Source organism: Loxodonta africana, chromosome 5 (genome assembly GCF_030014295.1).
Source record: "Loxodonta africana isolate mLoxAfr1 chromosome 5, mLoxAfr1.hap2, whole genome shotgun sequence".
Taxonomy (NCBI): Eukaryota; Metazoa; Chordata; class Mammalia; order Proboscidea; family Elephantidae; genus Loxodonta; species Loxodonta africana.
In genome coordinates this window covers 135,443,474-135,459,708 of record NC_087346.1, presented here as the reverse complement: position 1 = coordinate 135,459,708, position 16,235 = coordinate 135,443,474, and the positions used below count along the sequence as shown (strand labels likewise).

Below are 16,235 nucleotides of genomic sequence, written 5' to 3'. Positions count from 1 at the left end.
CCATACTGGCCTCCTTGCTAGTCCTCAAACAGGCTAGGCATGTTCCCACTCAGGCCCTCTGTTATGAATGGAATTGTGTCCCTCACAAAATATGGGTTGGAATCCTAACCCCTACACCTATGGATGTAATTCCCTTTGGGGATAGGATTTTCTTTGTTACGTTCATGAAGTCACATCAGTGTAGAATGTGTCCTAAACGTAATCACTTCTGAGTTATAAAAAGAACAGATTAGACCCAGAAGTAGCACAAACTGGGGAAGACAGACACCATGTGAAGTTATCAGGGAACAGAGAAAAGCAAGGGCTATAGAAGCTGAAAGAAACAAGGACCTTCCTCCAGGGCCGAAAGAGGGAGCCTTCCCCTAGCACTGAATTTGGACTTCTAGCCTCCTAAGCTTTGAGAGAATAAATTGCTGTTCTTTAAAGTCATCCACTTGTGGTATTTCTGTTACAGCAGCACTAGAAAACTAAAACAGCCCCTGAACTTGCTGTGTGTCTGCCTGAAACGCTCTCCCCCCCCACAAACCCACACAGCTCACTCCATCACCTCCCTCAGATCTGTCCTCAACCAGGAACAGATTACCCAACAAGCAAGGTAAGCATGCGCATCAGCAAAACAGGGGCACCAGTTGTCCAAAGCAAAGACCCATAGATGACACAAGGAAAAGTGAGCACCGCCATAAGGAAATGGCAGGGCACTAAAGGAAATTGATACCAGCTCCGGTACCTGCGAATGTGCCGGCTAAAGTTCACGCAGGGTCACGAGGGCCCCTATGCACAAGGTCAAGTTATGAGGTCCCTACCACTTTGACATCTTCGTTGACATCAGTCTCCTATGGTCCCCTCCCATGGGGAAGGACAAAATATGTTAATAGGTAACAGGTCTCTAACCCATTTTAAGAACTAAGTTCACTGACTCATTTTCTTTGTTGTAGAAAATGTGAAATATTCTTTTTGTATAAAAATGTAGTATATAGTGGAAATCTTAGTACCCCACACTCACTAAAAATTTTATAATCCAGTTCATCTCATTTCGCTAAAATGGCATATGCCACTTTTGCGTTCAATCGTTAGTATTACAGTCACATTTTAAAGGAAGTTACATCATGGTCAGCTAAGACACACACACACATATTTATAGATACATGTATCTATTTAACTCACATATCCCATTCTAATGCTTGAATACCACAGATTATCAGTGTTTAGGGCTTTCACTTGCCTTAATCCGGCCCTGTCCTCAACTATCATCTCCTTCCTGAGGCCTTCCTTGCCTTCTGCCTTCCCTTCTCTGTTAGTCTTCATTGCACCACTGCCATTTGACATAATATATATTTTAATTATCTATTTATTTAAACAAGGGGATACTGCATGGTTTAAAATCAGGGAAGGTGTGCGTCAGAGTTGTATCCTTTCACCATACTTATTCAATCTGTATGCTGAGCTAATAATCCAAGCAACTGGACTATATAGAGAAGAATGCAACATCAGAGTCGGAAGAAGACTCATTAACAACCTGTGATGTGCAGATGATACACTACTTGCTGAAAGCGAAGATGACTTGAAGCACTTATTGATAAAGATCAAAGGCCACAGCCTTCAGTAGGGCTTGCACCTCAACATAAAGAAAACAAAAACCCTCACAACTTGACCAGTAAGCAATATCGTGAAAAACAGGGAAAAGACTGAAGTTCTCAAAGATTTCATTTTACTTGGATCCACAGTCAATGCCCATGGAAACAGCAGTCAAGAAATCAAACCATGCATTGCACTGGGCAAATCTGCTGCAAAAGGCCTCTTTAAAGTGTTAAAAAGCAAAGCTATCACTCTGAGGACTAAAGTGTGCCTGACCCAAGCCACAATACTTTCAATCACTTCATATGCACACAAAACCTAGACGATGAATAAGGAAGACTGAAGAAGAATTGATGCCTTTGAATCATGGTGTCGGCAAAGAATATTGAATATACCATGGACTACTATAAGAACGAAAAAAATCTGTCTTGGAAGAAGTACAGCCAGAATGCTCCTTAGAAGTGAGGATGGTTGAGATTTTGTCTCACCTACTTTGGACATGTTATCAGGAGGTATCAGTCCCTGGAGAAGAACCTCGTGCTTGGTAAAGTAGAGGGTCATTGAGAAAGAAGAAGACCCCCAGTGAGATGGAATGACACAGTGGCTGCAACAATGGGCTCAAGCATAGCAACGACTGTGAGGATGGTGCAGAACCTGACAGTGCTTCAACGCTATGGGTCAGAACTGACTCCACAGCACCTAATGACAACATTTGTTTATTGGCTGTGCACCCTCCCTGTGGACTCTGGGTGGTGCAAACAGTTAAGAGCTTGACTACTAACCCAAAGGTTAGTGGTTTGAATCAACCCAGAGGCATCTCGGAAGAAAGGCCTAGCAATGTTTCCAAAAGGTCTTGGCCATGAAGTCCCTATGGAGTGCAGTTCTACTCTGACACATACAGGATTACCATGATTTGGGATCAACTCAACTTTTTTTTTTTAACCTTCTCTATATATCAGCAACATGAAGGCAATTTGTTCGCCCACTGCCGTATCTTCAGCTCTTAAAACAGTTCCTGACACAGAATAGGGACTTAGTTTATCTTTGTTGAACGAATGAATGAAGCACCAACATGAAACTGATTGTCATGGATTTAATTATGTTCCCCCAAATGTGTGCATTAACTTGGCTAGGTCACAATTCCCGGTATTCTGGGGTCGTCCTCCATTCTGTGATTGTAATTTTATGTTAAAGAGGATGAGGGTGGGATTTCAACACCCTTATACCAGGTCACATCCCTGATCTAATATAAACAGAGTTTCCCTGGGGTGTGGCCCGCACCACCTTTTATCTCTCAAGAGATAAAAGGAAAGGGAAGTAAGCAGAGAGTTGGGAACCTCATACCACCAAGAAAGCAGCACCAGGACCAGAACCTGTCCTTTGGACCCAGGGTTCCTGTGCGGAGATAATCCCAGATCAAGGCAAGACTGATGACAAGGACCTTCCTCCAGAGCTGACAGAGAAAGAAAGCCTTGTCTTGGAGTAGATGTCCTGAATTTGGACTTACTAGACTGTGAGAGAAGAAACTGCTCTTTGTTAAAGCCATCCACTTGTGGTATTTCTGTTATAGCAGCACTAGATGACAAAGACAGTGATCAGAAAATACGTAGTCTCATCCCAAGAAGTTCTCTAATGGCCCATCCAAGTGAATTCTACTAAGCATGACTCTAAGAAAGAACTCAGAAAACTACTCTTTTACATATAGACGCTAAGCTCTAACCCTTAATGAGGACGTAATAAAATCTGAATTAACCAGAATGCTTAGGGATTGATTTCTTGGGATCAATTTCATTTTCCTATTAATGACAGCTGACCAGAAACCATTCTGCATTTTTGCTTAGTGTTGCAGATCTTTCTCAAATGTCCTAGTCCACTCCCAGGAAGTTGGCTAGAATGAACACATGCCAATCTTTCTCTGATGATTCAGGGTTTTGCAGTGCCCCGTCACCATCCTGCTGAAGGCGAGTGGCCATCCTGCAGGGCTGTTGATATGGAAGATATTGGGTGTTGAAACGACATCCATCGAGTCTGTGATTTCCCACCAGCACCCTGCTTGAGTGTGAGTCAGCCAGGAAACAGGTGCCTACTCTTTTTGGTTTTACCCATATGAGAGCAAACAGCAAATCATATAAATGATAAACATGCAGGCAGTTCAGCACCACGCTCTTTAAAATACATACGACAATGGTCTACTGGGACGTCATAAGGATCCATCCCAGAAAGGTGCGTTAAAGGCACGGGGTCCTCCTAATAGCTGGCTGGCTGTGCGTGGTGGAAAGCTCTGAGCCCACTGTTAGTGCCAATGTTCTTGCTTCAAGACTGCTGTTGCTCTCAGCTGCCCTCAAGCCTGCCCCTGACTAACAACAACCCATGCAAAACAGAAAGAAACACTGCCTGGTCTTGTGCCATCCCCATGATCAGTTGTGGATAAGACTGTTGTGATCCACAGGGTTTTCGCTGGCTGATTTTCCAAATTGCCAGGCCTTTCTTCCTAGTCCATCTTAGTCTGGAAGCTCTGCTGAAACCCACTGAACATCATAGCAACAGGCGAGCCTCCACTGACAGACGGGTGGTGGCTGTCAATGAGATGCATTGGCCGGGAATCAAACCTGGGTCTCCTGCACCGAAGGCAAGAATTCTTCCCCTCAACCACCACTTCCCTCACTGACTATGGGGAGACCCCATTTCTGAAGTGCACCGCCTCCTATCTGTTGTTGTTGTTGTGTACCGTTCAGCCTACCACAAGTAGATTAAAATGCAATTCCATATGTTATCTTACCCTTCCTTCCTAAATGATTTATTTTTACGTTTAGTTTCTAAAGGTATTGGAGAAAAGGCTGACTCTAGAATCAGAGCATACTCTGGAAGGTGCTTTTTGAAAATAAAAAGGAAGGGTATTCTCTCTGTTAACCCAGAACTAAAACGATTCCCAAAGCCAACTCTTCAGATAAAGAATACAATGGACCATAAGACATAAAATAATACTTGTGAAGACTGTGCTTCTTAGCTCAACTAGTTACACTAGATTAAATGGGCAGCTTCTGTCCGGAGGCAAGATGAGAAGATAGAAAGAGACAGGAGCTGGTTGAACGTACAAGGGAAATCCAGGGTGGAAAGGAGGAATATACAGTGACATTATAGGGATAGCAACTGCGGTCACATAACAACGTGTGTATAAATTTTTGTATGAGAAACTAACTTGAGCTGTAAACTTTCTTTTTTTTTTTCACCTAAAGCACGATTAAAAAAGGAAGGCTATTGGTTTTGATTTAATTTCTGGTCGATGGTCACTTTTTCTAGAAAGTAAAACACACAAAAAAAAATTTAGCTCATTTTTTAGCTAGAAATTTTAGTTAATTCAGATTTATTGTATTGAAGCGGTAAGAATATACAGTATGATCAAGGCCAAAAAAAAAACAAAGTGTTCAGCAGCCATTCTAAGTGCTCAGTTCAGATTTCAGAAAGCCACATTATTTAGATGGATCACCCAACCCACTCACACTCCGTGTGGAACATCTCAACTTTCCACTTCATTTTGCCTACAAATTCATGGCACTTACTTCATTTCTAGAACGACTTAACAGTTCCCTGCCCCTTGGGCTCTCGGACTACTGGAAAACAACGTCCTAGATTTTAGTTACAGATTGGCACTCTTCCTCCAATGCTTTGAAACCTGACTTATGTTTCTTTACATACAAAAGTGAGTCTGTACGTGCTAGAAAAGGTTTATAAAAGATAAAATCAGATAATAAATTTAAAACAAACAAATTCCAGATGGTGACTTCCTAAAGCACAGGAGTGAACTTTTGAGAGCTGATGGCCTCCTTCCTTGTTGTTGTTGTTAGCTGATCCTGACCCGTAGTGGCCCCATGCACAACAGAAAAAAATGCTGCCTGGTCCTATGCCATCCCCGTGATTGGTTGATGATCAGACCGTCATGATTCATAGCGTTTTGTTGACTGATTTTCAGAAGTAAATTGCCAGGCCTTTCTTCCTAGTCTTAGTCTGGAAGCTTCACTGAAACTTGTCCAGTGTCATAGCACCACGTGAGCCTCTACTGACAGGTGGGTGGTAGCTGGGAATGAGGTGCATTGCCCGGGAATCAAACCCGGAGCTCCTGTATGGAAGGTGGGAATTCTATCACTGAATCACCACTGCCCTCTTCTCTCTCCTTAGAGGTTTTAAAGAAAAAAAAAAAAAAAAGGGAGGGGAGAGGGAGAAGTTCATTCTTTAAACAATGTATTAAATGCTTTGATTACTAAATACAGGTCCAGCCTGGAGGAGTCAGCTTTAAAAGTCGCCTGACTTGCCCAGAAGTAAAGCACATATGGGAAATCCGACTCACTAAGCAACCCCATGGATAAATCAGTGAATCAGAAAGTAGTCCTGCTGGCTTAGCCCTGTGCTGGAAACCGGGGAACTGCAGAGCTAACAGAAAAGCCGCATGGGCCCTGTCCTTGGGGAGCTTCCGGTACTGCCGGAGAGATAAAGCTAATACCCACGAACAGCACCAACCTGTGCTGCCAGAGTCTGCAGCAATGTCTGGTGTGTGCAGCAGACAATGAGGGCTACAGGAGGGGTGGAAAGGTGCAGCAGGAATGGCTGCATCGGGGAGACAGAACCTCATCTGGACTCTGAGGGGAAATGAAGATCCCAGGAGACCAAGGGCAGAAGAAAGAGCATTCCAGGCAAGGGAAAGGATGCTAGGAAAAGCGCAGCAGTGGGATGAGCTGGGTGTGCACGTGGCCCCTGAAAGCCTGGTGTTCAGAGGGCATTCAGGGAAATGAGGCTGAAGAGCTGGGGAGAAGGGTCCCCTACGTCTGACTGCTGGGTGCTCATACACACCCAGACGGGCCTAGTTCTCTCCAAAACATCAACGTGCACTCTAGACCCAAGTGGAGGACTGCTCTGTTCCCTCTGTGTTTGCGTTCTCTGCATGTCACACAGAAAAGGGAGTACCTCGTACACACAGGATACACCTATATGGTTGTGTGTGCAAATACACAGGATGCACACATAGTAATGTACACACATGTACATAAATCCAGGCACCCATGGACACACACGCACACAGATGTGTAAATACACATGCACGATACTTGCACATCCTCCTACAGATGGGGATCCGTGGATAATTGGGCAAATGGAAGTCTGGCTTTAGGTTCACAATCTTCCCAGAGCCTTTGCTCAGAAACAAAGCCCTTCATTCCTGACTTCTGGGAACCAGACTTATCTGTCCACAGCTGTTCTCTCCAGATACCCACAGCTGTCTTCTTAGCAGACCCTGTCTGGCCACCCAAACTGCTGAGGCTGCTCAGCAATCCAAGATGAAAATCGAGACTTCTTAGCGGGTGGAAGGAGGGAATGATGTTGAAGATAATGATGACAATAGTAACACCAGCCATACCCTGAGCATTTACCGTGGATAATGTCCTGGATGCACTGTGAACCAGCCTGGATCCATTCTGTACAGCAATCCCACGAGGTCAGTATGTAATTGTTAGTTGCCGTCGAGTCAATTCTGACTCATGGCAACCCCAAGTGTGCAGAGTGGAACTGGTCCATAGGGTTTTCAAGACCGCGTCTTTTTAGAAGCAGATCGCCAGGACTGTCTTCTAAGGTGCATCTGGGTGGATCTGAATCGCCAACCTTTGGCCAGTAGTCAGGTGCTCAACCGATTGCACCACCCAGGAATGTATAGTCATTCCCATTTTAAAATGGGAAAACTGAGGCTCGTTAAGGCTAAGAAATATTTAGTGATGACCTTGAGATTTGAACCCAAAGCTACATGACTTCAGGCCCACATTCTTAGCCTCTACAGGAATGTAGGGATTTGGCACCTAGGCTGAATCTGAAGAAAATGAAGGTTTTTATAAGAAGAAAAGAAACCCTGGAACAGTCCTGCCAACAGGAATCTGAGTGCCTCTAAGACTGCCTCTGCCACTTCTCTTCTTCATCTTATCCTATGAGTGCTAACTCCAGGCAGAGCTTCTGCTTGTGAGCCATCTAGAATCAAGGGCTCTGTGAGCCTAACGACAGACACTTTTGCCAATATCAGGGCTCGGTGTGAATGATTATCTCGTTAGATGGCTACACCCATGCTGTATCAGTCAAGTTCACGCCCTGAAGGTACTACCATCCCTTCCCAACACCCTCAGTCAAAGCCTTCCCCAATTTCCTTTTTATTGCAAAGACACTGACTATGCAAATGAGACGTGTTATCTTATTCACACACTAAATATCTACCATGCAAATGGGAGCAAGTGCCTGGCTAACAAATCACTCCTATCAGGACATCAACTATTTTCACATTTTCATAGGCACAGCCACTAATTTTCACAGTTTTATAAATCTGCTAAGGGTATGTACTTGCCTCATTCTGATATGCCAGTTCAAATCAATTTAAATTTCTTTTCTCCAGAAAGCTATTAAAGAACCCAGAGAGCTTAGCTTATGCTGCAGGTTAATTTAACATAAAAGAAAAAGTTATTTGTACTCAAAGAAGAGGAACCATGAAAATGTCTCTATTCCACTCTGTCCTAATTTTGGCCACACATTTGGCATTCATCAATGAGTCATTTAAGCCTTGGTTCTCAAATCCATAAAATGGGGGCTCACAGATTATTGTGAAAGATAAAGAGAGGGCACACGAAGCACCCAGCCTGGCACACAGCAGGTGCACAATACATATTAGTTTCCTTCTCACCACCTCCATTAAGCAATTTAAAAAAATAAAAAAGCCAGGTGCCACCAAGTCAATTGAGACTCACGGTGACCCCATGTGTGTCAGAGTAGAACTGTGCTCCAGAAGGTTTTCAATGGCTAATTTTTCACAAGTAGATGGCCAAGCTTTTCTTCTGGGGTGCTTTGGGTGGACCTGAACCTCCAACCTTTCAGTTAACAGCAGAGCACATTAACTGTGTGCACTACCCAGGAGCTCCATCAAGTGATACAGACCCCTCACAATTCAGAGTCTCCTAATGTCACAAGGTCACATGGTCCATTAACAGTGATTCAGAATGATGGAGATGATAACGTAGCTAGGTGGACGAGCAATCACAACATCTGATGATCAACCTAAAAATAAAACCTTCTGGCCACCTGGAAATTGGTTTCCTTCTGAGAATGCTTCAGTATGAAAACAACAGTCAAGAAAGAGAAGAACACCAGAAGGCGCATCTTACTTCGCGCGTTTAAGGGCTTATAACACTTTTTATAGGACTTACAGGTGAGTCAGGTCACGGAGACCACGGAAGGCATTTCTTGAAATGGTTTCAATTTTGTTCCCTTCAATGAACCTAAGGAGAAAAGTCATATAATTAAACAGCATTTTCTCTGCTTAATATCTCTAAAAAATGACACTGGCCTGCCTTCTGAGTAACATCTAAAAGGATTCATGAATTGAAGAAATTCATCTCTACAGACCAGGTCAGCAACACCAGATTCCAAGTGGGAGCAGGGTGTGTGTGCAAGAGTGCACATGCATGAGTCCATGTTCTGTACTTCTTCCAGAAATAGCGTGGAAGTCTTCAAATTCAGAGTTGGTGTTACGGGTAAAAACCTCTTGCGGGAAGAAAAAAGCAAGCACTATACAAAGGCAAGAAACTCTCATCTCTCTGCAATACTGGACTACTTCCAGACACTTTCTCTCCTCAATCCCTCTTACGTTTCACAATGTCTGGCTATTAATACTTTGGTTAATATCAGTGTCCCTTGAGGGGAGTCCATTGTTTTACATCCCCATATTAAAGTTTTTCTGAGGAAGAGTGCTGTCACGCTTGGCTTCCAGCAAAGTTGAATTCATCATGTCCTACACAGTCTAATAGCTGAGCAATGGCTAAAAGGCAAGAATGTTCACGAGGTATCAAGCCACCAGGAAGTAGCAAGGACAACGAAGCTGAGGATGGCGCAAACTTCCTTCTCTGTGCACAGATGTCTTAGGACTTGTGCATGACACCTCGCAACAACAACACAGGGCATGGTTTCAAGTCTTCGTGATAAAGATAGGAAATAATGCACTATGATTATTCCCTAGGACCACAGAGAAATAAATTTTAGCTTACACTATCACAATATGTCAAATGCAAAAGGGTCTTCGATGAAATGGTCCGAGCAGGAGGCTTTGTGATAAGACACCATTGGTTAGAGAAACAGTTCTTGATTCTTGCCTCGAGAACTTTCTGATGCTTGTTTTTGAAAATTAGGGGGTTCAAAACATACACCAATTCAACAAGTTCTACATGTACAATCCAGTGACACTGATTACGACCAAGCCATGCAACCATTCTCACCCTCCTTTTCCGAACTGTCCCTTCACCATTAACATGAACTCACTGCCCCCAAGCTTCCTATCTTTCAAGTTGCTGTTATCAATTTGATCCATATAGATAGTTCTTTAAAAGAGTACAGTGCTCAAGGCAGACCTTTTTTTTTTTTTTTTATTGTTTGGTTTAAAAGAAGACCTTCAGAGTATATATTTGGTTTAAGGTTTAAAGATTATCTCAGGGTAATAGTTCAGGAGTTCATCCAGCCTCAATGGCTCGAGAAAGTCTGGATTCCATGAGAATTTTAAATTTTGTTCTGTATTTTTTTCCCCCTTTTGATCAGGATTCTCCTAGAGAATCTTTGATAAAAACTTTCAGTAATAGCAGCTGGGCACCATCCGGTTCTTCTGGTCTCATGGCAAAGGAGGCACTTGTTCGTGGAGACAATTAGCCACCCATTTCACTTCCTCTTCCTCTTCCTAATTCTCCTTCGCCCTCTGTTGCTGAATTAGTCTATGTTTTGTTGTGTATATTTTCAACAACAACCAAAGTAAGACAAATTATTTTTTAAAATTTCAAAAGAAAATCAGGGGGTTCATCAGTAATGAACTTCAGTATACACTGATAAGCTCACTCATATTTCTAATTTCCTTCCCAGTATTGACAGTAAAATGACCCATCCATAAAAGAAAACTGATAGCCTTCCATCTGCTACCTCCATTGGCTGTTTATGCTCTTCGATAGATTGATTCGATTCCGCATTTCAGTTGTAGCGCTCTTTCCATGTTACCTACACTTATGAGAGTATGTATTTAATATATACATTTTACGTATACTCTGGAGAAAGAACTCCTCTGGAGACATTATTCCTCAAGACATAAAATCCATGGAGAGCTTTCTTATGCCCAGGATGTGTTCAGAATTCAGACATCTACCTGTTGACCTCAGATAAGAAGCAGAGAAGAGGCTTTTAAAACCCCTTGAATACTAAGTAAGGAAATGCAATCTGATAGCAGGATTAATATTATCACAAAGTTCTGAGGGAGAAGGATAGAAGAACTTAAGAGAGGAAAAAGACATGAAAGTGACAAAAGGCAGGGATCAGAAAGAGGGCAGGGCACCTTTTTCATTGCTAGGGGAAAAAACGCACCTCGGAAAAGGGAGAAATAAATAAAAAGTTCAGACTCTCATCATTAGTTCACAGGAGATACTGCAAACGGGATACAGGGCAGCTGAATTAAAAACATGGAGTTGTGGCCCCAAATAGGGGAGGTTTTATATAAAAACAAGTAACCCTCGGAACCCTTTGGGCATATTTCTGGCTGATCAGCAAATCTGTGCCCAGTTATGACAGGTAAAAATATCCAACTCAGTTTCCAATTATGCTTACTACATAGTAAATTAAATGTCAGCAGAGAATGAATGAGTATCTTTCCTTCTTTGTTTCCTTTCCCTCTGTCTCCAACCTCCTCCTGCCCCAGCGTGTTTAAAACCCAGTCGACTTGGAACGGTCAGTGCCAAGAAGAGAATAGGGTCTTCTCCATTTTCTCCACCCCTAAACTCTCACAGAGAGGCAGCTCCAGAATAGAAAGCAATCCAGCCATTCTACTGAGATACCGAACACTCAGCAAACAGCCAAAGCACAAAACTTACAGGTATTCGAGATGGAAAAGTCCAGCGAAAGCATCATCCCGGATGACCGTGAATGAGTTAGAATTCAGCAATCTGAAAATAAAGGGCAGATTTCAGCACAGAGATGTCCAACTTGAGTCACATGGGGATGTCATTTATGTTTCTTTTGCTACTTTCTGGTGTGGGGGCCAATATGGGCTCCTCTCGAATCTGAGAATGGTCCAAATGGTACACAACATTATTCTCACAGATACCTGATGGACAAGGCGAGTGGATTCCTGGTGGTCAAATTTTTAGGTCGCTCTCATGACTCTGCCCTTTCTCCCCTGTGGGTCTTGGCAAATATGGTCTGATAACTGTTATATTTAAAACATTTTAATGTTTGGCCCAACTAAATGCTTTATGATACACAAGGAATCGTGGAATTAGGGATCTAAAAGGATCTGATCCAACTCTATTTTTAGAGAACTATGAGCTCAGAGAGGTTAAGTAATTTGACCAAAGTCACACAGCTAAAAAAAAAAACACACAAGTTTTCTACTATATTACACATTCCCCTAAGATATAATAATAATAATAAAAAGTTTAAGAAACCTTCAGAACACTCTTCATCACCACATATTTTTCTACGTGAGTGTATACAGTCACCACTTACATCTATTGGCTAAAAGAAAACCTAAAATTGCATTTCTATTATATAGGAAGTCTATTTTAACAGAACTATAATTTCTAAGAAATGTCAGGTTTAAAAATGTAGGCATATAACATTTCAAGGACAAAAATATCAACAGGAAGTTTATTTAGGATGAGTTGTGACCTATGTTTCCTTTCTTTATTTTTCTGCAGTGCCTTGCTTAGCGCAATTTTGATACTGGTTAAGAAACCACTGATTGCTCTTGAAGACTTTTCGGACATTTCTTTTCTTCAGCACACCTTAACTGATGTGGCTTGTGGACGTGGGCACTTGCCACAGTGGCTTGGGCATTGCTTGCTGAGAGGGGGTGGGATGCAGAGTAGTTATGAGTGTGGGTTTTGGGCCCTGGATTGGAATCCTGGCTCTGTGATTTGGGGCAAGTTACTTAACTTCCCTGAGTCGCAGTTTTCTCGTCTGTCAAATGCAGGAAATAAAAATACCCTCCTGTCCTGTTAGGGATGACAGGGTGATTAAATTACACATAAGAAGTCAGAGCATGTTGCCCGGCAGTTCAAGTACTCATTGAATGGGGACTACTTCATACCCTGAGTACCATGATGGCTTAACAACGCAAATTTTCCAGGCCTTTTAGGCCCTGCACGCTTTTGCTCCCTCTCTTGTACCTCTTCTACTGGCCCAAGAGGGGTCTCCTCTGGCTCAGAGCTGCCTCTTCAGGCTGGACCTCCTCACACGTGTGGAACAGAACCACCCTGGTCGCCCCCAGACCAGGAGTGAGAAGCAGAGGCACTCAGCTAAGCCCACCCTACAATAGCCAACCCACCCAATCAACCTGCAAATCTATGAGAAAAAACTACTGATGCATTTAAAAAAAAAAAAAAAATGGAGGTTTTCTTTAAAAGGGTAGTGTTTGAGGAACTTCCAGTCATAATTCAATATAATCGCCTTCCCCATTCTCAGACATGGGAACCAGGATCTACAATAAAGCCCTTGAGGAAACATTGTTCCAAACCAAAGGAGTGAAGCTGAGCAAGAGACCTTGCCACCATAGAACAAGTCAACACTAAAAGCCAGCTACCATTTACTCGTGGAGCTTGGGGACTCTAGGAAGGACTGACGTCAAAGATACAGCGGCTGCCCTCCCAAAGACTGCACCTCAGAAACCCCATCTTCCAGAGAGAACTTTCCATACTCACAGCAGCTGCAGAGAAGGCAGATGGGAAAACATTCGGTCCTTGATTTCCAAAAATGTTCCATTTACCAGGCTCCTGGGGACAAAAGAGGAACAGAAGGTGGCCTTGGTTTCTTTTAGGAAGTGCTGGGTGAGTGGGGCAGGCCACCTGGGTGTTGCAAGTGGTTAAGTGCTCAGCTACTAACTGAAAGGTTGGCAGTTCAAGTCCACCCAGAGATACCTCAGAAGAAAGGCCTGGTGATGTACGTCCGAAAAATCAACCATGGAAAACCCTACGGAGCTCAGTTCTACTCTGACACACGTGGGGTCACCATGAGTCGGAATCAACTCAATGGCAACCGGTTTGATTTGGCGGGGAGGTGGGTGGGTGGGCAATTAGCTTTTTACCTCATATCCTTCCTCTCAGTCGTGGGGCCGGACAAGATCTTAAAACAGTTGGCCAAGGTCTTCTCAAGGGTAGGAAAATGGAGAAGCGTGAAGGCACTTCCAAGGAACTGGATCAATATGAAAACTAGTCTGAATCATAGACACCTTTAACATCAGTCTTGCTCCTTCCACAGACATTCTCTCAGTCAGTTTAAATCAATCCCCTCGCTTCCTTCTCTTAACTACCGGAGGCCCTGGCTGAAAATGGGTGATTACTTCACCCCTGCCCGTGATTCTGTTTGTGTAGACATAGCTCTAATGTTGGCCAATGCAACTTCAGGGTAAGATTAAGCATTCCCCTTGGGAGCGTGGCTCTGAAAGACACTTGAGCACTTGTGATTAAATGCGCTATGAAAGCCTTGGGGACACACTCAGAGACACCTGAACTTGAACATTCAGCGGGAGGCAATGCATTTGCCAGATGGAACGGTCAACTCGGGGACAAGGGGCCTCGGCCCTATTTTTGCCACCAGGGTCCTTAGCCCTTCCAGCCAAAGCAGGACCTCAGTTTTCAAAATAATTGAGTTAACATGCAGATTAATTAAGCAGCTGTTGGCTAAGGATCTAACGAGGGGACAAGTCACTAACATTAGGAATCAAAGAGGCTCTCTGTTCCCCACCACCTCCCCAGCCACTCTCCTGACTTTCTATAAAGGGGAACCCTTTCACTCTGGGGTCCACTCCCTCCGCCTTGCCTCGGTGGGAGCCAGGAGAGTATAGTACAAAAGAAAGTGCCCAGATCACGAGCAACGTCACTGCCATCTCCGGGATTCCCTGCCTCTATAACTGAGTGCCTTGGCCTGGGACATGGGAGTCATTTTATCAGGCAGCAGTAAAGACATAGCCCACTAGCCCCTTCCACAGCCATGAGGAGAGCTGGTCATTTGGCTTGAGTGGCTGTATGAGGGCAAGTTGAAAGCACCTCTTAGCAGGTGGATAAATAATGTGAAGCCCTTTCCTGTCAGTTCCTCCAGCCCTGAAAAAGCCAACAGAATGGGTCATGGGAAAAGGGGGCAAGGAGTCTTCATGAACTCAGGGCAAGAAGTTAGGTTGCCTCCCAGCAGTCGGCCACTGGGCCAGGCACTCACATGCTCCTGACCCTCTGTGTCCTCTCTCTTCCCAGGCCACCTGGGGTGGTATCTCCACTTCCAGAGGCGCATGACTTCACCCAGGCTCTTCCCCACCTGCACCCTGGAATGGTCAGGAGAAGGCCACGATGTGAACCACTGCCCCAAACCCCAGGTGGGGCACTCTTTCCAGCTAAGTTCAGTTACTCATTTACCCTTCCCTGTACATGTCCCCTCCCCCTCAACACACTCAGCCTCTATTTCGGTGTCTCTCAAACTTTAATGTGCCCCAGGATCACCTGGGAACACAAATTCAGACTCCCAGGCTTTACAGACATTGTATCACTGTGGGCCCTGGAATGTGCATTGACGCAAGCTTGCCCAGATGGGGTGATGCAGGTGGCCCGAGGGCCACACTTTGAGAAACACTGCCACCGGGACTTGCGTGGGCCCCCAGACCCTGGATCGCAGGTTCCCTCCAGCCTTCCCAGGGTCCGAGACTCCACCCCACGTCCTGTGGCGCGCGCCCACCCAAACGAAAAGAAGGGATTGAGGAGTGGATCAGGGTCGCGCGGACCTAGCGCCAAAAACAACTCCCTGGCGGTGGTGGGCGCTGGGCGGGGCGGGGTAGGGGTAGGAGGGGTCCCACTCACAGGGAGCTGATGTCGCCCGGCACGATCCTGGGCACCCAGGATGAGCCCACGCAGATGATAGACTCCTTGGTACAGCTGCAAGTGGCGGGGCAGCGCGCCAGCCGCCTCACCTGCGCGCTCCGCGGGATCAGGCACGCGGCGCTCAGCAGCAGTAGCAGCAGCCCCAGCGCCCCGCCGCCGCCCCTCCGCAGCGCCATGCCGGGTGCCGGGTCCCCGCCCCGGTCCCCGCCGCCGCGCCACGCGCCCGGACCCTGTGCCGCTGCAGACGCGGGCGCCGCTCCCTGCTCCGCCGCCGCCGCCGCCGCTGCTGGCTAGGACGAGGGCGCCGCGGGTGTGGGAGGCCGAGCCGCAGCCGAGCAGCATGCTGGCCGCCACCCCCACTTGGCGCCCCCCCACCCGAGCCGGGGCTGCTGGGCGGTCGCCGCCGCTGCGCCCGCCGCACTCGCGCCCGCCTGACATCAGCACCCGCGCCTCCAGCCCGGCTCTGGCCAATGAATAATGCATAGCTGGCGCCCGCCCCGCGCCAGAGGGGCCGCGCCTCGCCCCCGCGCGCCCCCGGCCCGCGGCCTCCAGACACGCCCCCTGCCCCCTACAGCTTCCCCTCGCCGACCTCCGGACCTACCCCGGAGCTGGGCAGAGAGGGAAAAGTTGGGTGACCTTGGGGGGCGGGGGAGGGGAGGGAGGATGCCCCTTCGGGGGAGAGGCTGGCCGGAGGACATCCTCTGGGGACTTGACTGAGAGGTGGGTATCAGCAGCTCCAGGCCCTGCGCGGAC

The 16,235-nt window shown here is 45.8% G+C and overlaps 1 protein-coding gene across 1 annotated transcript in view; it reads right to left on the bottom strand.

The window, feature by feature from the left end:
- The window catches only part of LGI2 (leucine rich repeat LGI family member 2), a 39,197-nt gene extending 23,232 nt beyond the window's left edge, over positions 1-15,965 (bottom strand). The window contains exons 1-3 of the mRNA XM_064286319.1: positions 15,340-15,965; positions 11,493-11,564; positions 8,802-8,873 (exon numbers count right to left, since the gene is read on the bottom strand). Of these exons, the coding sequence (XP_064142389.1) occupies positions 8,802-8,873; positions 11,493-11,564; positions 15,340-15,965 (770 nt within the window). The remainder of the gene's footprint in view (positions 1-8,801; positions 8,874-11,492; positions 11,565-15,339) is intronic.
- Positions 15,966-16,235: the final 270 nt, after the last annotated feature.